At 37.2% G+C, this 24709-nt stretch overlaps 1 protein-coding gene across 7 annotated transcripts in view; it reads left to right on the top strand.

Annotated features, from left to right (window-relative positions):
- Positions 1-24709, top strand: part of SMOC2 (SPARC related modular calcium binding 2) — a 135702-nt gene that overhangs the window by 48307 nt on the left and 62686 nt on the right. For all 7 annotated transcript variants that reach the window (XM_087968435.1, XM_026669509.2, XM_026669508.2 and 4 more), the window contains exons 3-5: positions 7115-7221; positions 10890-10989; positions 17104-17151. In XM_087968435.1, coding sequence (XP_087824561.1) covers positions 7115-7221; positions 10890-10989; positions 17104-17151 — 255 coding nt within the window. The remainder of the gene's footprint in view (positions 1-7114; positions 7222-10889; positions 10990-17103; positions 17152-24709) is intronic.

Genomic DNA, 24709 nt, shown 5'->3' with positions numbered 1-24709 from the left:
TATCTGGGCTTTTTTTTTTAATGACAACTTTGAGTTTGTTTGTTAGCCACACTTGGTGATCTCTTTGTCTTTGTGGTATCTTACATAAAGTATTCTTCTTCCCACCTGAAGGTTTAATATAGTAATTCTGAATTATTTTCAACTTTTTTGGAGTGAATAATTTCTACTTGTTTCTCCCTTTTTAATTCCTTTAGGATTTGGAAATGGTTCTTCTGAAATTAAATGTCAATTTATCCATTGAGTGATTATTTCAGAGATATTTCCTTATCTAAATAGAAAAATATAATAACCATGCACTGTCCCAACTTACGAGACTGAAAAAAGTGACTTATGATCATTTTTCACACTTATGACTATGGCAGCATCCCCATGGTCATATGATTTACATTCAGATGCTTGGCGGCTGACTCACATTTATGACCGTTGCAGTGTTATGGGGCCATGGGGTCACCTTTTGCTACCTTCTGACAAGCAAAGTCAATGGATAAACCCAGATTCACTTAACCGTGAATTTAACAACTGCCATGATTCACTTAGCAAATGTAGCAAGAAAGGACATAAAACGGGGCAAAATTCATTTAACAAACGTCTCACTTAGCAATGGAAATTTGGGGCTCAATTTTGGTCGTAAGTTGAGGACTACATGTACTTCCTTGCTTCTATGTGCTTTGGGGGCTTTGATTGTGGCAGTGCCCCAAAGTGATCTGATCTCCCATGTTCTTGTTACATCTCAACAGAGCAAAACAGAGCTATGTTTAGGACTAAGGAGAAGCTTCCCTTTTGCCTAATTTGGTATAAACCTTGTGAAAATCTTCCTTTATCTGGTTGGTTTGGGTTGTAATATGACTTGGTTCTTCCTATGACATCTCCCTCCCTCCCTCTCTTTTTCTCCTCCCTTTTTGCTCTTTTGCTGGCATAGTTTTCTATTCTGATGGCAGATTGTGGAAGCAGCTGGCAGATTGTGGTTTGGGCTGCAAGAAAGCAATTTAATTGGCAGAAGTGGCTGGAGCTGTCTTGAGTGCTTACATAAGCAGAAAAGTGTGTAAATTTTACAAGTTTTTTTTTTTTTTTAAATGTGGCTTATCTTAACCCCTCAAGCCATTGAATTTGATCGTTGGGATTTCATTTTTAAATTCATTTAGTAGACTATAGTAGTAAACTCTGTAAAATAAGGAAACCTAACATCTAGTTATTATCTCTAAGAAAAAAAAGTAACACCAATTTAACAGCTTCCTGGTTTTTGATGTGAAGAGGAACTATAATAAGAGTCTTACTACTTATAGATAACAGCCAGAAGATAGAGGTGAGGGAGTCTAAGTAATATTATTCTGAAGATGTAAGAGAGAGAAAGGGAAAGAGCCATGGAGGTGAAGGAAAGGCAGGAAACCCAGAACTCTCCAAATTGTGTGAACTGATTGTATGTTTCAGATTAGTACCATCTGTTCAAAGGTTTGTGGATTTAAATAAATTCTGTGTGTTTGGTTCAAGAGTAGTTAAGCATCTGTGTCTTGCCTTAGGATACATTTTGCTTCAAACATTTCATACAGACTATTTTCTAAATAGTCTTCCTTGAATGATAAATGTTGTTTTGATTTGTTAAATTAATGTCATATACTATATGATTATACATTAATCAAACAAATAGCTGAACAAACAGGGAATAATTTTGTACATGATTATGCTATGGAATTTCTTTACAATGCAACATTTTTACTGAAATTAATTTAGTCATACAGCATATGGTTATATTCTTGTGATTAAATGAGGATGTTTAAAAGACATATTTCTAATTTTACATTCTCTGGGTTAAATATCTAACATCAAAATGGCCTATAAAGCTAAGCTACAGCATGATTTCCTGGCCTGTTTGTGCAAGAACAGGACAACATGGGAATCTTCCATGCCTCTGAATAAATCTTGGTAGTCTCACCCATATATCTGCTCAGAAGTCAACTATAATTTCATATCCCTACATCCGTTCTGCTGCCTAAGATTCTACTGCTAAATTATGAGCAACAAATCAATGCAGCTGGATTTATTTTATTCTTACAATGTAGAATTGATGAGATTAGTTTATTGTCAGCTGAGTATATTATTAAAAAGAAAGTGAAAAGTAGGAAGAACTAAGTTTTTGAGAAATAAGCATCAGATACTGTGACTTTGAAGCTGGCTTATTTTTCTAAACATATTAACCTCGACTAACCACTGTTAGCCAAGCTCAGACAAAGAAATTAAATTGCCATTACTTGAAGATTGAAAACTAACACAGGTAGGCCTTGACTTATGACTACAACTGAATGCCAAATTTCCATTGCTAAGCAAGGCAGTTGTTAAGTGAGTTTTATGACCCTTTTTGCCACAATTGTTAAGCAAATCATTGCAATTGTTATCCGAATCACAAGATTGTGAAGTGAATCTGGCTTTCCACTTTGACTGTGCTTATCAGAAGCTGGTTGAGAAGGTTACAAATGGTGATTCCATGACTTTAGGACAATGCAACTGTCAGAAATACATGCCAGTTGCCAAGGGCCCAAATTTTGATTGTGTGACCAAGGGGAAGTTGCAACGGGGAAGCTGAAAAATGGTCACAAGCCACTTTTTTCTGTGCCATTGTAAATTCAAATGGTCCCTAAATGAATGGTTTTCAATCGAGGACTTCCTGTACCTGAAACCATAAGGTAAGAAAAAAGGTGAACACTTGGTTAATATAGCATACCATAACATGATCTTAGTGAATAACTTGCTATCAACTACCCATCTGAATATTTTTCTATTTTAGTGGAAACATTTAAAAAGCTAACAGTTTCTTGATTGTTAAATTGGCAATCTTAAGAATGTACAGTATTATGAGGTCATAATGAGGTTACAAAGTCAGCATGTTACCCCCAACAATCTGGGTCCTCATTTTGCCAACCTCGGAAGGATGGAAAGTTGAGTCAACCTTGAGCTGGTCAGGATTGAACTGCTAGCAGTTGGCAGAGTTAGCCTGCAATACTTCATTCTAACCACTGCGCCACCATGGCATATGGTTTAGACAAATTTATTTAATCAGCTGGTTTAACTTAACCAAGAAAACTTGGTTACTTCATTGTGTTTTACTTCATTTATATTTATATGATGAATCATATTCATAACCTGGAATCTAACTGAATCCAATGCAACATTGGGAATATTTTCAGTTAAAAATCATTTTCTTTTTCTTTTGTCAATAAACACCTGCATTTCAAAACGATTTGCCTAAATTGTCCAAACATTGTCAATGTTTTGCTAATCCTAGTTTTAGAACACCAGTATTTCTATTCTGCTAGATGTATTGTTTTAGCAATTTCAGAAGTCATAGAAGAGAGCCTGGAGTTACATCCAGATTTTTATACACTCTAAATATTAGATATACTGTAAAGAGGAGAGCTGGCTTCCTTTGGTGATAATTCATATAGAAGAACAGTTTATAATTCTATCAGCACTAAAACTTTGGTGCAATCCATTTTACATCCTATGGAAGAATAGATCCCAATGCATTTTAGTGGAATTTGCTCCTGAGCAAATGTATAATCATAACCTTCCTGTGTTGGAATTTAGATTGCTTTTCCTTTTGACATTTAAACCACATCTGCACTAAAAATGAAGACAGAAGTCCACCGAAAGTAGAGATTTATTTTCAGTTAAAACACTTGCTTCATTAAAACCACATGTCAGCAAGTAGCACATGAGCAAACGTATGAGTTTAGGCTAAGGCACATGGTGCAAAAGCTGTGCTGAGCACTGCACTTTATTTTTTAAATAATATTAGCTGTTAACAACCACAGTATAGTCATAGAATGACTACAGCAAGAGTTTTGGGTGTGAATGGAAGAGTTCTCTAATATAGCAAAAACAAAACCGGTTATGGTATGTGTTTTTAAGAATTCCTCATTTGGGAGATGTTTTTCTCTTTCAAATCAAGAGGTATTTCTAATGCAGCTAGGAAGCCCAGCTTTTGGAATAGCAGAAATTTGTCATTAAACGCTCATTTTTATTCTTCCCAACACAATGAAATATTGGAAATAAATTATATAATGTCAGCGTTCCAAGTAACGCACCCATTGAAAGCAGAACTCCAAAGCAGGTACATTCCTCAAAGAACCATTTATTGGATACATCATATTGGCCCAAGTGGTGAAAACTGATTCTGAAAGTTCCAGCGGTTTTCACCTAATTAAAAAGTAAAAGTTCCCCTTTCCCCCAGGTCATTGGTCACATTGTCCAATAGTGGTGCTAGCAGGTTGACTGGTTACTCCACTCTTCCTTTTCTCAGCCACCTGTTTGAATGAGCTTGGTTCCCACAAGAAAACTTTTTGTTTTGGTGGCCAAGCCAAGCTATCTAAAATTCTTTCCTCCCTTTCTTCCCCTTCACTTTGTGGCAACCATGAAGACTCAAAGATGGCTTCAGCCAAAATCGCTTCAGGGTTGATATATATAGTATAGTGGGAGAAGCTGGCAAGGGAAATACCAAGTTTTTTTGGGGAAAAACAGTTAAGGTCAGGTACTCCTGAGGAAAAAAAAAACATCCTTCCCAAAATCCTCCACTGGTTCTTTGAGCCAAAGCTCACAATGCTGCTGACAATAGAGAGTGTAGAGACTGTAGAGAGTTAGGAAGATGATCTTGACAAAGTTAGGTCAGATCTGTTACCAAAGCCTTACCAAAACATAGCTTAAATCCAGGGGAAAAAAGCAAAAAGTATGCATAAACTTGCTCGGATAGAAACCACCCTAATTCACATGGATAAAATAGCAATAGCACTTAAAGTTATATACCGCTTCACAATGCTTTACAGCCCTCTGTAAGCAGTTTTCAGAGTTAGCATATTGTCCCCAACAATCTGGATTCTCATTTAACTGACCTTGGAAGGATGGAAGGCTGTGTCAACTTTGAGCTGGTCAGGATCGAACTCCTAGCAGTGGGCAGAGTTAGACTGCAGTACTGCATTTTAACAACTGCTCCACCAGGGGAGAAAGCACAGCATAATCAGACTTGCAAGATTCTATTATTATAGCCACTCTCAATAAAAGTATTCTTAGCCTTCATGTGGAGTTGATTCTTAGTCTGGTCTTTCTGGTAGGCTGACAATCGTTTGTTCTGAGTTGCCATCCTTGGCTCATATGACACAGAATAAAGTGTCTGCAACCTGTACGGTGTTTCCCAGGGTATTTATGTATACAAACATGCCAAGACATAAAACAAAGGAAAAAACAGACTTAATGCTTCCTTTTGTTGTGCACAATATATAGATGCCTTGTGTGGCTATTTTTGGTGTTGGGGCTGGAGAAATTCCAGCTGTTACGATTTAAATGCCTTTCCTAACTTTTAAAATGCACTTTAGCTAGATTTTTCAAAATGTTTGAGCTTTCAACCATAAATGAATAAAATATGTGTGAGCCCCATAGAACACCATTTTTAATAACAGTATCCCAGGTTATAATATTTATAATATACTTGAAAATTTGGGCTTGGACAACCTTGAACTATGCCGCCTACGGTTGAACTTAAGCATAGCACACAAAATTATCTGCTACAATGTCCTACCAGTCAATGACTACTTCAGCTTCAACCGCAACAATACAAGAGCACACAGATACAAACTCAAGGTAAACCGCTCCAAATTTGATTGCAGAAAGTACGACTTCAGCAACAGAGTGGTCAATGCCTGGAATGCACTACCTGACTCTGTTGTTACATCCTCAAATCCCTACTCCTTTACCCTTAAACTATCCACTATTGACCTCACCCCATTCCTAAGAGGTCTGTAAGGGGTGTGCATAAGTGCGCCTATTGTCCCTGACCTATTGTCCCCATTTATTCATAACTATTTCCTGTATTCTTACTCATGTTTATGGTTATACCTATTATCTTGTAAGCGATTGACAAATCAAATCAAATCAATCAACAAATAAACAAATAAACAAACAAATAAACAATAGGTAAGGCTTACAAAGAAATCTAATTATAGATTTAGCAAAAGTAAATATAAAAGCAATTAAAAATCAGTGTATAGCTACAATTTATCTGTATGACACATGCCACATCCCATCTTTTTAAATCCAGAAGACAGGGAGTGGGGGGGAGGAGGAGAAGGTGAGAGTCCCGAATTGTAATTTGGTTAGCGTTACCCATTGGAATTACTGGTGAGATCCCAAACAATAAATCTATGTTTGTGGAGTTCTGTGTTTTAGAGACCTGAGATTGATTTATTATTTTTGCCATTGCTGTCACATTTTTTTCCATTTTTTAAAAAAGTTTTGCAACTTTTGTCACATTTTCTGCTCATGGTATATTGGTGCCCCTGTAAAAAGAGTTAATTTTTGTGGGCCGGGTTTCCTATGTGAATAAGTCAATTGGAAGGAGAGCTCTCCGAGGGGTGACTTTGAAGGGTTTTTTTGAAAATGGCTCTTCTAAAACAAAACTTTTAAAGATTCCTTTGTGTTCATTTCTCTACTTCCTTCTGATGACATTACAAAAACAAGTTCAAGTTGTTGGAATACCAATTAAGTGGAGCTACACATGGAAATGTGTAGCATCCATATCACATTTCTATAATCATCCATTGATTATAGAATGTAAAATGAATGTTACGTGAATGTAAAATTCTCTGAGCTCTACTTTGTACTTAAACAAATGTTTTTGGTTGACTTAGAATAAAGTGTTTAATTCCAATATCATTCACAATACATGTTTCTGAACAGATAGGCACATTTTACGAAAATATTATGAGCTTGTGGCCAAGAGTCTATGATAACGTCAGTTTGCTTCCCACCATTCTTTTAGTTTTCCAGGATGTTGTTTGGATCACTTTTGTTTGGATCACTTTTTATCTTTATTTTTTGACAGATTTCCAAATAAAGCAATGGGCTTCAACAAATGCCTTTATTTTTAAAGAATGACTTTTGTGGTACATGGGGCATGCTTGGAAATAAAGATATTGTGAGTGGCTGTCACTTTATTTTTCAGCCCCGTTCATTCATAGCTTTCAACTAAGCATTGGAAGCCAGCATAAACAGCAAAATGCTGCTGCAACAAAGGTAGATTTTGTGATATTCCCATTTGCGCAGGGATTAACATTTTATCTCATTTCTTCAGATGTTTCACGATGTGTGGCAGAGAGGAAATATACCCAAGAACAAGCACGCAAGGAGTTCCAGCAAGTATTCATCCCAGAATGCAATGATGATGGGACTTACAGCCAGGTTGATTGAAACAATTCTTGATTATTCATTTGAACTATTTCTTTCTCTGCTTAACTCTTTTTTTCTGACTCTGAGTTACCACTGATTGATTCTAAAGTGCTCTGTGTTGTTTCTGAAATAAAAACAGTGCATAAGAAGATATCTAACTGTTAAATTCCTGAGTTCTAAAGGATGTTAAGATGAAGATCTCATGCTACTTCCAGCAGCATTGTGAAATTGTCGCCTGTTTCCTGTCTCATTTCTTGCAACTGTTGTAAAAACTCGGCCAGATATATACAATGATATCCAATGTTGCATTAGTACATTTCTGCTATTTCTGATTGTCTCTTCCTTTCCCCCCACCCAATAGTATTCTGTATGTTCTCAAAAGTTAGTTTGGAAGTTTGAGGACGCTCCAGAAAAAAATTGTGAGGATGTATAGAAATCTGGAAACTTCATTACATTGTGGATGGAAGAAACTCTACTAATGCAAACATGTTATGACATTCTGTTGAAAGTTGGGTTACCATCTGTTGAATTATTTATTTATTTTAGCTAAAAGTGAATGCTTGTTAAAAAAACACAGGCATATTTTACAGCGCAAACTGTGGAGTCCTTGGTACTCTTTGAGCTTGGTTGTTTGCTTACAGATGTTTCACAATCCAACATCATCAATGCTAGTGACTGTGAAATTACATAAAATCGCTTGCTCTGACAGTATTGGTGGGAGTGTAATTTTCTCCTTGGTAGTTCCTTGATTAGGGTATTGTTTTCTGCTTGATTTTTTTGGCTGGTATTAATCACTGCTTACCTGAATATAGGATCCATAAATAAGAATTTTTATTGTATCTTATGATTGTTGGTGTTCATGGATGCATCCTGTTAAGTCTTCTGCCAGTCTGTCCATATAATAGTTGTTACATTCCTTACCCTGTATGTTGTAGATGACTTCTATTTTTTCTTCTTCTTGGGTTACTGGGTCTTTTAAGGTGTTTTTGAAGTATTAATTTTGTTTGTATTCTACAGTGATGCTGTGTGATTGTAATTGTTGATTATTTTTGAGATGTTTTTGATGTATAACAATATTATTCTTTTCATAGCTTGTGTTGGTTGTGCTGTGATGGGTTGAGTGGTCAGGCACTTTTTAATAAAGTTGCATGGATATACATTTTTGGGGAAGATGTTAAATATATAGTCTCTTTTCTTTTTGTGTTATGTTGTGTTCTGTGTTGGTGAAGTACATTTGTACTTATCTGAATAATGTTCTTACACAGCTCTTCTTGTGGGAAGTTGGGTTGTTACTTTGGTAATGGAGCACTAGGTTAGCGTGGGTTGTCTATAAAAGAAACTAGTATGAGTTCTCTATCAAATCAAAGACACAGTAACACAACAAGAAGAAAAACAGGAGTCATCCACAACACATAATAGAAAGACCTGTAACAGCTACTTTTCAGGTTAGACAATCAGAAGATTAGCAGAGGGCATCCATGAACACAAACTTGCAATCAAAAAATATGATGAAAATCCTTAATCTCACAACTCATGGACAGATTCAACCATAGTTTCTTCTGGAAACATTCTGGCCCAGACTACATCCAAAAACATTAGGGAATTCCTGGAAGTTTGACATTTAGACAAATCAGCCATTAACAGATATATAGAGACATATCACATTTACACATCATTCAAAACAAATAATATAAGGAGTAAAAAGGACACATCCTTTCCAGCAGCCTATGTCTAGATAAGTAGGGATTAATATCAAATAAAAAATCAAGCAGAAAACAATACCATAATCAAGTAAGTACCAACAAGAAAATCACAACCCCACCAACATTGTCAGGGCAAGTTATGTATGTAAACAGGGAACAAACCCCACACCACAAGCACTGATGATGTTACCTAGTTTGGTAATGAAATGTCTGCAAGAAAATAACCAAGCACGAGTGAGCATTGAGATGAATATCCATTCCACACTTTAGTAGAGTACACAAACACAAGAAAGAGATGGTTGTGATTTGTGAACAAGGAGTCATGGGTCCTGGATTTTGCATGCATTTTGTTAGCTCATATGAAGTGTTTTGAATCAAAAGTATTGTCCTATGATTCATCTTTTCACTTAGTTAAAGATCATGACAATGACAGTTTTAGTAGTGTATTTATTTATTTATTTATAAATTTTATAGGCTACTCATTTTACCTCAAGGTAATTCTGGGCAGATTATATAGATGGAAAAGTGGCATTTATTTATTTAAAGTATTTATATTCTGCCTGTTATTTATGAGCTCAAGGCAAAACACTCCCTCCTCATTAGGTAATTAGGACTGCAGAAAAAACAGTTACTACCAACCTGCCTTCCATTGAGGACCTGTATACTGCATAAGTCAAAAAGAAGGCTCTGAAAATGTTTACAGACCCCTCAAATCCTGGACATAAACTGTTTCAACTCCTACCTTCAAAACGACGCTATAGAGCACTGCACACCAGAACAACTAGACACAAGGACAATTTTTTCCCAAATGCCATCACTTTGCTAAACAAATAATTCCCTCAACACTGTCTAATTATTTACTACTAAGTCTGCATTACTATTACTATTAATCCTCCCATCCTTCCTTTCACCCATCTCCTCCCACTTATGACTGTATGACTGTAACCTTGTTGCTTGTATCCTAACAATTTATATTGACTGTTTCCTAGTATGATTTGATTGCTTATTGTACCCTATGACTATCATTAAGTGTTGTACCTTATGATTCTTGACTCTTGACGAATGTATGTATTTTTTATTTTATGTACACTGAGAGTATTTGCACCAAGACAAAATCCTTTTTGTGTCCAATCACACTTGGCCAATAAAGAATTCTATTCTATTCTATTCTATTCTATTCTATTCTACTCTACTCTACTCTACTCTACTCTACTCTACTCTACTCTACTCTCTTCTATATAAACAACCTATTGAGAAACAAAGGGCTGAGAGGGAGAATAGCTGTCCCAAAGTCATTCATAGAGATGTTTTTGTCTGGAGTGAACCAAAGCCTGGGTCTTCATTGCCCTACCCTATAAACACTAAAACAAACTAATTCTCATTCCACCATTGATTTGTGCTTTTGGAAATAAAGGAAATAAGAGAAAAGTGTTCTAAAGCTGCAGCTTTTTGAAGAAATATTTCTTCTTTACTGGTATTGCCCAAATTGTCAAAAAACAAATGGACAAGCCTAATTCATATTACATCACCATAATATATTAATTTGAGAAAGGTTGTGACTCAGTTTTAATTTGAAATTCAACATACTCAACTCTGGTTGAACAATCAACTCAGATTGTATCATTTTATTTTTCTGTCCATGCAAGTTAGGAGGGGAAAAAAAAGACTAAATGAGCTGTCAGTAAATGTCCTCTGGAGATATTATTCGTGATTCCCCAATCAGATCATGGAGTTCAGCTTTTGTCTATTCTCATTCAAGTTTCAACCTACATCCATTTAATATAATCCAAAAAAAAAACAAATGAGCCTATTGATTTTGATATGATATATGGATTTTGCAAAACTGTAGAAAGGATGGTCCAGTTTTTTTTTAAAGGGTAGTGGTGCCACAGATACAGGTACTAACTGGAAAAAAATCAACCCTATTTCTCAAGAAAACGTGAGATATAATTTCAAATTCTTGGCATTTTTTCACAGGTTCAATGCCACAGTTACACAGGCTACTGTTGGTGTGTCACCCCTAATGGTCGTCCAATTGGTGGTACAGCTGTAGCACATAAAACTCCACGTTGCCCAGGTAACTATATGTACATTATTGTGGCAGAAGCTATTTTTCCTTTTTCTTGGTCTCTATCATGATACACTGAATCAAAGTATCCACATACATAAATTAACCTGCCAAATTATTTGTTTATTATTGTAGCTTTTTATTCAATTGGTTCTGCTAACAGCAAATAAAACGTAGAATACAAAAAAAGATAATTCAAAAGTGCACTTAACAATTAACAATTAAGAAATAAAAGATTGTCAAGTAAAACTATTTACTTGATAGAATCAAGATGACATGAAGTACTAATGCCACTTTATAATGCCTTGGTAAGTCCATACTTGGAATACTGCATCCAGTTTTGGTCACCATGGTGTAAAAAAAGATGGTGAAACTCTAGGAGTGCAGAGAAGAGCAACAAAGATGATTAGGGGACTGGAGGCTAAAACATATAAAGAACAGTTGCTGGAATTGGATATGTCTAGTTTAATTAAAAGAAGGACTAGGGGAGACATAATAGCAGTGTCCCAATATCTCATGGGTTGCCACAAAGAAGAGGGAGTCAAGCTATTCTCCAAAGCACCTGAGGGCAGGACAAGAAGCAATGGGTGGAAACTAATCAAGGAGAGAAGCAACCTAGAACTAAGGAGAAATGTCCTGTCAGCTAGAATAGTTAATCAGTGGAACAACACTGGAAGTTTTCAAGAAGAGATTGGACAACCATTTGTCTGAAACGATATAGGGTTTCTTGCCTAAGCAAGTGGTTGGACTAGAATACCTTCAAGGTCCTTTCCAACTCCATTGTTCTGCTCTGTTCTGTTTTGTAAAGTGAGGGCTGAATGCATTCTCTATCTTAGAAGGAACATAGTTGAATGTCAGGTAAATGACTCTCTAACCTCAGGAGAGGAGGGAAAGAGGGAGACAGCGAGCCCGTCAGCCAGCTAGCCAGTTTGGTATAGCAAATGAAGCTCAGACTAGAAACCATGAGAAATGAGTTCTTGTCCTACCTTAGGCATGAAGCCAGCTGGGTTACCTTTGGCTGGTCATTCTCTGTCAGCCCTAGGAAGGAGGCAACGGCAAACTACTTCCAGAAAAACTGTGCCAAGAAAACTGCATAGGACTAATCCACACAGTCACAGACATCAACAATGTCTGAAATGTGGGTCTTTGTCCATGCATACACACACATATTAAAAAAAAGAAACCAGGAGGGTCACCACTGCAGATTTGTAAGTGTGAACCTTCAGATAACTTGCCCCTAAGCCATTTGGGGTTCTGGAAGTGCACCTTATCACATGTCTTATAAACAATTTCCAAACAGTGATGACCTTCAATTCTAATTTTATGTGTTCCCTGTATCATATCACTGATTAGAAACCTAGCTGTCCCATTTTACACCAGTTGCAACATCTGGATACTTTTCAAAAGTAGACCAAGTAGAGAACTTGCAATAGTCTAATTTATATTTTGGCAATTTTGGCACCTCACAGCACATTAGATTTATTATACTTTCTTCTTGGTTTCTGTGAGGTTTGGTTTCCTATCATTTTAGTGGAGCCATGAACTTTATGTCACAGAGTAATATATAAGTGTACTTTAAAACAATAAACCAATTTCCTGCTGACCTTATTTTAAGAAGTATAATTTAATAAATCTTCAATGCAAAATTCAAATGACCCGAGTATGACATTCAGGCTGCAATTCTATACTTGGGATTCTGGCATAAATTTTATTATGGTCAATTATGTGCATTCATAAAAAATGACAGTGGAATTATTCTGGGGGAGAAGTTTGGATGTGAATATATAATTAGTGTTCTCCAAGTTAGCTTTAGATTTTCAATCCAAGCTAACGGCTGAAAACCTGACTGTTTTGTAAATGTATGACTTTTCCAATATTACTTTTTTGAAGTACAAAATTGGCATTTTTGTACATGCAAAAAAAAATTGCTGAGGACAAAACAGGATAGTTTTGGATCATCTTGCAATCACATGGCAATTGTCCATATTTTGGTTTTCTCAAGAGAAAAAAATTTGCCATTGCAGTGCTTCAGTTATGAAATCCAAAAATTTCTTTTACAAATTTGCTCTTTGGATATCATGTTATTTCTAAGGCACTGATTGAAAACATTATTATATTTGTCCACCATGTAGTAGCTTGTGTGGATTACAAACTACCAATATAAATATCATCTTGTTGGTAAAGACCAAAAAGCATAATACTAAATAAAATAGATATTCCCCAAATAATTTGAGATCTGCACAGTTCATAACTGTTCCCATTAGCACAGTTGCTTATAGTATTCTGGAGAATCAGGTAGCCTGCTCATTAGCAAATCAGGGTCTAGAAAGCATTGTTGGGAGTGATCCTGAAAACTGAAGCAAAATGTTTATCCTAAGAAATCTTTGGGACTGAAGATTGAGATGATTTTGGTGAATTGCATGATGTATGACCAAATCCCTTTTCTATTTCTTGTTTACTAATTTTAATTTGAATCCTAGTTGATGTTCATACTGTTAACATATAAAATAAACTTAAAGAAAAAAAAAAAGATACGGCCTTAGAAGATCCGCAATACAAATTCAAATAAGTGTCATGTTACATTGAGCATCATATCAGGAAATAATAGAATCATGTCAACTTTGGGGAGAAAAAAGTCAGAGTAAGTTCAAAACAGCAATCATTAATACTTGCTCTGAAAGACCGTGTTTAAAACAGTGTATGTTTCCTTCCTATTTTAAACACAAATTCAGATTTGCCTCAGATGCTGTTATTAATTGCAGTTTTGTTGCTACTATTGGTGTGTTTTCAATATTCCAAGTAAATCTTTTAAAAAACCTCTATCAGGTGGGAAAAATAGTGAGTTGAAAATGTAAAATACTAACCCCCCCCGTTCTCTCTGTCTGTCTTTCTGTCTCCTCTTTATAATCTATCCCAAATTATATATTTGATAGACTGAGTTTTTATATTGTACAATACTCAACTCAGTTTGGTGATCCTTTAGATGTAGACATGATTCTTGGACAAGTGACCACAGCTGGCTATCTACCGGCTTGGCCTTGTGCATCCTGTCTTATTAAAGCAGCTGAATATTTGGATAAATAAAACAGGGCCATGTTCAGGGAGAGCCATGGAAGAAAGCAGTGTAGTATTCTTCATGGAGAAAAAAATATTTGTTTGTTTTTCATCAGTATTTTTATGCAAATTATGGAGCAGGTCACGAAGGAAGCACACAGTCATGACTGTCAGATATAAGCCCATAATCTTATAAAATACATATCATGCAGCCACCCTCTCTGTGTCTGCTAGATTGTTCATCAGAATCATAATTGCCCCAACTCAAATGGTGAAGAAATTTTATTGTTCTCTGAAGTGATTTGTTTTCAAAAGTCTTCCAGGTGTAAAGGTGGAATTAATCATTGCAAACAAAGGAGCATATAAATTTATCTAATCAAAAGTGGTGGAAAGCTTTAACAACATTATACCACGATATACTATTCTATACCAGATCGGGCCACTCCTAATAAAACAATAATAAGAACTTCAACAACAAATCCTGCATACCTCTATGGATCTTCTCTTTTGTTCTCCCCTTCCCCCCCAAAAGTGGCTGGTATATCAGTAAAACTGTCCCTGTTCACAAGCATCTAATATTTAAAGATCTATTTCCAATAGAGGAAGCGATCTGGAGGAAAGAATGAAAAATGATCTCATTCACTAATTCTTAGTTACAATGTTTTTAAAGGCCAAACAGAAAGCAGTTGAAGGAGAGAAGTCAATAAATAAAAAGTAGGGTTTCCCGCTGAGCTAATGGAGTAATCCTGTTCCGTCTTTCTCTCTTCTGTAGCCTGATGGAATGGCTGCTGCCAAGTGGCACTTGATGGAGAGAAGAATATGGCTTTCCACTACAGTCAATGGCAGCTGTATTTCCTTCAGGAAACAGTTCCCTTCAATTTGGGTTTTTGGTTTGGTTTTGGGAAAGAAATTGCCTTGGGTATCCTAATAAATCCTTTGCCCATAGTAATCCCTTTGATGTGTCAATAAAATGGTTTCCAGATCTTAAGGATTTTCCCCCAAAGGCAATTAATGGAAGATCTAACAGCAGCAGGCAATCCTCCCCAAACAAATAAGTTCCAGTAAATTCAGCATATTTTACAATTTTTTTGAATGCACGTATGAGCATGATGTAGCCAAGGTTCAGTGTGAATTGAGGAGAATTTTGACCATTGGAGATTACTCGGAACATGGTATTTTTGCAGAAACATCAGTGTAACTGGAGCTAATGTAACTTGTACCAACCACAAGTTTTAAAGTAAATCTGACTTGAAGCCACTCACACCAGTTTCTGATAAACAAAAAGCTAATTGCAAAATATGAAACAGGAGCTTGTGACATTTGTCTTTTGGATCACATATTTCACATAAAAAGGAATCTTTCAAAAGTTGGAATTTCAAGTATCTGTATTTTGTAGCTGGCAAGTATTTATTTAGATGGAAATGTGTGCATATTACATTGCTATACTTTGTGTGTTTCTTGCATTCTTTTGGACCATGCCTTTAAAGTTGAAGAGCTGCAAAAAAGCTTATTTTAAAGCCTATATACCTTCAACCTAAATTTATTACAAGATAAATTAAACACTAACAGTGTTATCTAAGACTCAATTCCTTTGGATTTTCTTTCTTAATTATTGGGCACTGGCAATGCTCCTATCTATTACCACTGTCTGGCTATTCACTGTTTGATGGTCTGGTTGAATCTTCACTAGTTTTATTCAGGTTATGCCCATTAGACCATATTTTATAACTAATGTAAATGTCCTTGATCCAAGCTTCTTGGTAAGTAGTTTATTGATTGACTGAAATCTCTGATAATTTGTATTGACTTTTATGCTGACGGTAGTGTAATTCTTTGTCAATAGCATTCCAGATTGTTTTGATCGCCACTGTTTCAACTTCTTCCAGGCAAAACCAATTAGATAATTGTATATGGAGTTTCTCAGACATCCAAGTTATGGTTGTCCCCAAAGTGCTTTTTAAAAAAACAACCCATAACTGGACTTCCTTGATTTTTCATGAAGACATTTCATTTCTCATCCAAGAAGTTTCTTCAATTCTAACTAACTGATGGGGAGTCTCGTTAACTCTCTGTCATTGAAACACCTGGGTTATAATGGGAATATAAATAGCAATAGCACTTAGGCTTATTTACTGCTTCATACTGCTTCATAGCTCTCTCTAAGTGGTTTAGAGAGCCAGGATATTGCCCTTAACAATCTGGGTCCTCATTTTACCAGCCTTGGAAGGTTGGAAGGCTGAGTCAACCAAATCCTTTCTATTGTTCACCAGTTGATTAGAGCTGAAGAAGCTTCTTGGATGAGAGGTGAAATGTCTTCCAGAAAAACATAAAAAGTCTAGTTGCATTTTGAAAGAAGCACTTTTTGGGGAAATTTAGCTAAGTTTTTGTTCATCATTATTTTCAAATAAGGCAGGTTTGAGCTTGAACCCATTGATATACTTCTTCTCTTATGTACTCTCTGTTGAAGATAAAAAGTATTAAGTTGTGTTGTAACTCATAATAGAGAGGCAGATCTCTCCATACACCATTAGTCTGCTATTGTGAGAGCACAGGACAACTTGAGAGCTACAGCGTCTTCATTGTCTGCATAAAATTAAATGTTCCCATCCTCCACAAACTGTTGAAATGCACCAGATGCAACCCAGACATTTTTACTACTCCCAAGTCAAGAGATCAAAATTTAGGGAGCTAAAAGAAATTCCAGAGATATTGAGCCTTTGGGAAAGGGAAGGAAATTTTGAAACAGGTGTTCAATTATTGCTGAAAGGTATCTTTTATAAGATTTCCCTGCAATTGTGTGGTTTTTTTTTTTTTTTTACAATATCTTAAAATACAAGGCACATGCAGTATCTCTTGTTTTCTTCTATAAAAGTTTCCTATGAGCACTGTAAGTTCCAGGGATATAGAATATTTTATAAAATGACACATTATGAAATAAAAGCCTTATTCTTCTCTTCTCCATATTAATAAATGCCTAAACAGTGATTGGCCTGCTGCCTTTGAAATTTGGTGACACAACTAAATACTTTCAATGCTTCTTACATTACATTGTTTTTGCTCTATTTTTAGGATCTCTAAATGAGAAGCTGCCACAGCGTGAAGGTACAGGAAAAACAGGTAAATATCATAATATTGAATATTATAAATTATATATGTATAATCAGTCTCCATTAAATAGGAAAAGTTGTTTTCTTTTATACAGATTCAGTATATTTCAGTGAATCCAAAAAAAAGCAACCCACCTTCTTATTTCATTATTAAAAGCTGTGGTCGCACAGTGGTTAGAATGCAGTATTACAAGCTACTGCTAACTGCCAACTGCCTGCAATTTGGCAGTCCAAATCTCACCAGGCTCAAGGTTGACTCAGCCTTCCATCCTTCCGAGGTTGGTAAAATGAGGAGCCAGATGGTTGGGGGATAATATGCTAATTCTGTAAATCGCTTAGAGAGAGCTGTAAAGCGTTCTGAAGTGGTATATAAGTATAAGTGCTATTGCTATTAAACCTAGGATTAACATCAGACCTGTCACCATTTATTCCTAGAAAAGTTTGGAGTTACCGTTTAATGAAGTATTTGGACTATCTGATTTTTTTCCTGAATATATCTCAGTATGAACTGAGAACAATGGTATATGCTTCCTTGATTATTATTATTTTTTTGGCTATACCTAGGTGAAAAAGAACGTTGGTTTCTTTCCATTGCACTTAAACATTGGAGGGTATTAATCTGTGCAGCAATGATGTTACTTAGTTTAGTAATGAAGTGTCTCAAAAAATGTTCAGAAAGCACCAAGGATTCCACAAGTCTGCTACTCCTTGGAGAAACTTGAGGTAGCACTTAGTAGTCATCAATCTAATAAGAGTAACTGGCTAAAAACTGTCCAGAGGAATTCAAAGCAACAGCTTGAATCCAGGCCTCTCCAATCCAAAGCCAGCATCACATGATTTTGAGTTGTGCATCCTGCCATTTCAAGCATCTACCTTCATACATTTTTGAAAATGAATTTCCCTGGTGGTAGAGAGGTCCATCTAAATGCATTTATAGAAAGTTATATCTCTTTGAGAATATTCTAGCTGAACGTTTCTGAGTACAAGCTGGAATGTGGTTCTAACCTACTCCAAATGAAAATAAGTATGGATAATTATTCATATGTAGTATTAGAACATACTTTATTCTGTATCGGTTTGGCAAAGTGGGATGTAAATATTTAAAAGCAGATCATTTAAATTCTGAAATTATCCAGGATTAAATGGAGACAACCATGGAAAAAAGCAGGACAGTAATAATGAAAAGGGAGTAAGAAAAAAAATACTGTTGCAACTCTAATCCTAGTTAGATATAAGCAGTGACACCCCTTTCACATCAAAGTTTTAAACTTTTATTCTGTGACTTAACTGAGAAGATGCAGAGGTGGTATAATTATTGAAGTAGAAACATTTCCGAAAATATTTGAGGAGGAGCATCCTTACTTGAAAGCTTTTGAGCAAAGCCAAGAAAATGAACCAGCAAAGCTTTTCCCTGACCCCAAGATTAGTAATTTTCATTGAACCACAGGAAGTTCCCAAGCTACAGCAAATCCCAAAGATGTTAATATTAGGTATATTATTTTTACTTTTTACACTTAGGACTTGGTATTCGACTCCAAGGGATGCATGCTATCTTTTTCTTTTCTTTTCTCTCCCTCCCCACACCCGCACATCCTTCTCAAAGGGAACAGGCTCACTCTGTGAATTGTTAATGTTCTGTTGAGATACAAAGAAAAATCAAAGACCTTGTTAGCACTTCTGGCTAATAATACTCATGGATTTCTAAGCTACTACATGGGTTTATAGTTCTTATAATATGGGACAGGAAGCATGATAGCTTAGCAGTTAAAACACAGGGCTTGTCATCTGGAAAGTTGATAGTCCAGGTTTGAGCACCCCTTGAGTTCCCCTTCTTGCCCTAACTCCTGCCCACCTAGAAGTTTGAAAGCATGCAAATGCAAGTAGATAAATAGGTACTGCTTCAAAGGGAAGGTAATAGCGTTCCGTGTGCCTTGGCATATAGTCGTGCTGGCTACATTGATCATAGAAGGGTCTTTGGACAATGTTGGCTCCCTTGCCTAAGAATTGAAGATGAGCACCACTTCATAGAATTAGACACGCTGAACAGGGGAAACTTTTATCTTTAATATAAGACAGAAATATGGAGCAACATGGAGCTTTTTCTGACCTTAGCCAATGTGGGTGAGTAGTGAAAGGTAATAGATAATTCTGATTTATGGGATCATGAGTATTTCCTGTTCCCCCACCCCAGGGAGAGGGATAAATTAGGTTAGTTTGCATTTTAATGGGAATTTTTGTAATTTGTAGTCCCTGAAATAATATGTGTACAAATGAAGTTTTCTTTCAACATTTCCCAATTTTGTCAGTTAAAAATATAGGTAAAATGCCTATATGTGTGCAACATTGTGTATATTTATTTATTTATTTGATTTGTCAATCACTTACAAGATAATAAGTATAAGTATAAACATGAGTAAAAATACAGGAAATAGGTACGAATAAATGGGGACAATAGGACAAGGACGGTAGGCACGATGGTGCACTTGTATGCACACCCCTTACAGACCTCTTAGGAATGGGGTGAGGTCAATAGTTGATAGTTTGAAGTTAAAGGAGTGGGGATTAGAGGATGTAACAACAGAATCAGGTAGTGCATTCCAGGCATTGACCACTCTGTTGCTGAAGTCGTATTTTCTGCAATCAAATTTGAAGCGGTTTACATTGAGTTTGTATCTGTTGTATGCTCTTGTATTGTTGCGGTTGAAGCTGAAGTAGTCATTGACTGATAGGACATTGTAGCAGATAATTTTGTGTGCTAGGCTTAAGTCTAACCGTAGGCGGCGTAGTTCAAGGTTGTCCAAGCCCAAAATCTCAAGTCTGGTGGTATAGGGTATTCTCTTGTGAGCAGAAGAGTGTAGTACTCTTCTCGTGCAATACTTCTGGATTTGCTCGATTGTATTAATGTCCGATATGCAGTGCGGATTCCAGACTGATGAGCTGTATTCGAGTATTGGTCTGGCAAAAGTTTTGTATGCTTTAGTTAGCAATTCGATATTTCCGGAGGAGAAACTTCGTAAGATTAGATTTACAACTCTTAAATTAAATTAAATTAAATTAGTATTGAATTGGTATTTTTAAAAGTTTTAACAGACACAGGATTTAATAATGGTTTGACAAGTAAAGAGAGTCTGGCTAAATCTATCAAGTTCAATTTCATTCAGTCCTCCTCATCCTCCATTCCCAAATCCATTTGTGAATTGTTCTTACATACCATTCACTTACAGTCAGTAGGATTTGTGCTGTACTTAACAGACCTTAAACTCTTGGTTACTGCTTTCTGGACCATTCTGCATCTTTTTCTAAAATCTGCTCTACTTAAGATTGAACTATATAGAACTCTTTTATTCAGTCCTCTGGTAATGGAGGTTAACATTTCTGGCTATGACTTATTATAATAAGTTAAACGGATGGATTATATTCAGAGCCGGTTGCTTTTATTAATGTAATCTCTTTATAACATTTTATGTGTCTATGCTAAAATCTTTCATATATCTGTCTGGACCAGTTTATCTCCCAATGTAGCTGGTAAAATTATGCCCAAGATTAATGGAGATATACATTCAAGTTTATTTAGCTTTTTCTTTTGCTTTTGTGATTTGCAACAAAGTGTCTAAGCTCAAGAAAGCTAAATTATATAATGTCAATTAAAGATTATATAACTATACTTGATTTATGCTCCTATAGGAAACATAGCACCCTTAACCATTTCATATGAAAATACAAGTAACTTTTCAACTGAGTTATGTTAGCTGTGTGTGTGTGTGTATGTATGTATGTGTATGTGTATGTGTATATATATACACTGCTCAAAAAAATAAAGGGAAGACAAAAATAAAACATCCTAGATCTGAAGGAATGAAATATTTTTATTAAGTACTTCATTCATTACATAGTTGAATGTGCTGACAACAAAATCACACAAAAATTATCAATGGAAATCAAATTTAGCAACCCATGGAGGTCTGGATTTGGAGTTACACTCAAAATTAAAGTGGAAAAAAACACTACAGCTGATCCAACGTTGATGTAATGTCCTTGAAACAAGTCAAAATGAGGCTCAGTAGTGTGTGTGGCCTCCACGTGCCTGTATGATTTCCCTACACAGCCTGGGCATGCTCCTGATGAGGTGGAGGATGGTCTCCTGAGGAATCTCCTCCCACACCTGGACTAAAGCATCCCCCACCTCCTGGACAGTCTGTGGTGCAATGTGGCGTTGGTGGATGGAGCGAGACATGATGTCCCAGATGTGGTCAATTGGATTCAGCTCTGGGGAACGGGCGGGCCAGTCCATAGCATCAATGCCTTCATCTTGCAGGAACTGCTGACACACTCCAGCCATGTGAGGTCTAGCATTGTCTTGCATTAGGAGGAACCCAGGGCCAATCGCACCAGCATATGGTCTCACAAGGGGTCTGAGGATCTCATCTCCTAATGGCAGTCAGGCTACCTGTGGCGAGCACATGGAGGGCTGTGCACCCCGCTAAAGAAATGCCACCCCACACCATTACTGACCCACTGCCAAACCGGTCATGCTGGAAGATGTTGCAGGCAGCAGAATGTTCTCCACGGCGTCTCCAGACCCTGTCACGTCTATCACATGTGCTCAGTGTGAACCTGCTTTCATCTGTGAAGAGCACAGGGCGCCAATGGCGAATTTGCCAATCTTGGTGTTCTCTGGCAAATGCCAAATGTCCTGCACAGTGTTAGGCTGTAAGCAAAACCCGCACCTGTGGACATCAGGCCCTCATACCATCCTCATGGAGTCCGTTTCTGACCGTTTGAACAGCCACATGCACATTTGTGGCCCGCTGAAGGTCATTTTGCAGGGCTCTGGCAGTGCTCCTCCTGTCCCTCCTTGCACAAAGGCAAAGGTAGTGGTCCTGATGCTGGGTTGTTGCCCTCCTACGGCCTCCTCCACGTCTCCTGATGTACTGACCTATCTCCTGGTAGCACCTCCATGCTCTGGACACTACGCTGACAGACACAGCAAACCTTCCTGCCACAGCTCGCTTTGATGTGCCATCCTGGATGAGCTGCACGACCTGAGCCACTTGTGTGGGTTGTAGACTCCGTCTCATGCTACCACTAGAGTGAAAGCACTGCCAGCATTCAAAAGTGACCAAACCATCAGCCAGAAAGCATAGGAACTGAGAAGTGGTCTGTGGTCACCACCTGCAGAACCACTCCTTTATTGGGGATGTCTTGCTAACTGCCTATGCTTTCCACCTGTTGTCTATTCCATTTGCACAACAGCATGTGAAATTGATTGTCAATCAGTGTTGCTACCTAAGTGGACAGTTTGATTTCACAGAAGTGTGATTGACTTGGAGTTACATTGTGTTGTTTAAGTGTTCCCTTTATTTTTTTGAGCAGTGTGTGTGTGTGTGTGTGTGTGTGTATGTGTGTGTGTGTGTGTATATATATATATATATATATATATATATATATATATATATATATATATATATATATATATATATATATATATATATTTCTTAAGTTTTAGTACTTATATATATATATATATATATAATAATATATATTATATATATATATATATATTATACTATATACTTATATATATATATATATTCTTAAGTTTCTGGTACTTACATGTATGGTATTCGGCTTGGTTCGGGTATTTTCCCACGTCATTGTAGTTGTTCTTTTAAAGTTGTAGCAACGTTTCAGCAGAATCTCATCTGCCATCATCAGGCTTCTGTATTGTGTCCGTCTGTGAGTCAGACTTTTACAGTGGTTTCAGATTATATACTTGAAGGCAATTGCTCTTTCATATATTTGCCAGGCAACTATGTCGGCTCCAGATGTCAATTAGCTTTTCCGAAGAAACTCAATACAGGTCATAAATTAGACACTTTTAGTAGTACACAAAGTACTGAATATGCTAGTGTTCTTTAAACTGCCTGAGTGTTGAGACAGAGCAGCATTGAAGAAAGAAAGCTTATCACCAGCCTTCAGCTACACACTGTGTTTGAGACAAGGGAAACAAAAGCAGGTGTGAAGCTGAATGTTTTCTAAGGCAAGGTTCTACTTGTGTGTTGTTGCTGAGGCCAGCCAACTGCCGCAACTCATATTTATTTAAGCTTGGCAGAATGCCTGTTAAGGTTTAATACCTCATTACTTAAATTATCTAGAATGACACTTAAGAGGCATATTGGGATCCCAGTTGACCAGCCAAAGCCAACATAGATTCTGAAAGATCGGGGCATTTTTACACTGAAAAAGTTTTCAGGATTCAAGCCATGTTGTTTCTTACATGTTCCTTGTATTTTCAGTCTTTTAAAACATGGATGCAAATATTTAAAAATGGAATTGTAACTTTAAAGTACCGTACAAAATATAGTTTGTTATATACTCGCCCCTTCCGCACGCCTTCCACTTTTGCACTTTTTTTTTTTTTTTTGAGGCACTTTTGTCTACCGTGGAAAGCGAGTCCGTGAAGCTGAAAGGAGCAGCCACCTTCTCCCAGCTCCCAAGGAAACGAGGCTCGCACCGCCCGGAGCTCCGCTGAGGTATCCGGCTGGGGCTGTCAGGAGTTGTTACCGCTGGCGCGGCTCCGCGGCTCCAGTCCGCGTTGCCTCGGGAAGGGAAAGGCAAAAAGGAAGAGCCACGGCGGCGCTTTGCAATGGCAGCAGCGGCTCCTGGTTTTGCCTTTCCCTTCCCGAGGCAACGTGGGACTGGAGCCGCACGGAGCCGCGCCAGCGGTAACAACTCCTGACAGCCCCAGCCGGATACCTCAGCGGAGCTCGGGCGGTGCGAGCCTCGCTTTCCTGGGAGCTGGGAGAAGGCTGGCTGCTCCTTTCGGCTTCACGGGATTCGTTTCACGGTGCGCAAAGTGCCTCAGCCGCGGGCAGCCGCAGTGCTTCCCAATTACTATTTGCCGGCGTATAAGGCGACCCGGCATATAAGACGAACCCCACAATTGGAGGCATCTTTATCAGGGCAAAAAAGTTGTCTTATACGCCGGCAAATACGGTACATAAAGTGCTTATTTAGTTGCATATAATTTGCTCTAGATTTGCACGGAGCTTTCTTTTCCATATAGAACAGAATCATACACAGAATTGCTGCATTCAGTTTTGATTGCTCTTCTGGTACTTACATTTTAAAACACTGGTGCTATGCAGACTGTCCACTTGTTTTGGGGGCAGCAGGGTGAAAATCCTCATTAGAGTGACCAAGGTAGTTCTACGTAGATAATGGTCTATTTGTTTTGCCCTTCCATGCAGAAGATAATGGGATAGTGCTAACAGCTTCCATGGATATTAGGTAAGAAAACTAGGCGGTAGATACAACATGAGAACTTTGACAGCTCACTGCTCATTCAAAAAGTAGGAGTGAGAGCCAGCTATATTTTACCTAAAAGGTATACCGGCTGTCTTATCATTACTAAATTTGAGCTTTTTCTGGCAAACAATCATTAATTGAGCTACTTTAAAAGCCAGTCAGCACTGATACTGAGAGTTTTATTCCATCCTATCTGATGGAATTGTATATATATGAACATGTAAACAAGCAAAATACATTACTAACATGGGCAGCATCCT

Source organism: Notechis scutatus, chromosome 1 (assembly GCF_049901735.1).
Source record: "Notechis scutatus isolate UNSWTSFEM ecotype Mainland chromosome 1, rNotScu1.2, whole genome shotgun sequence".
Classification (NCBI taxonomy): domain Eukaryota; kingdom Metazoa; phylum Chordata; class Lepidosauria; order Squamata; family Elapidae; genus Notechis; species Notechis scutatus.
The sequence above is the reverse complement of the archived record's forward strand: the minus strand, read 5'-3'. Positions and strand labels throughout refer to the sequence as shown.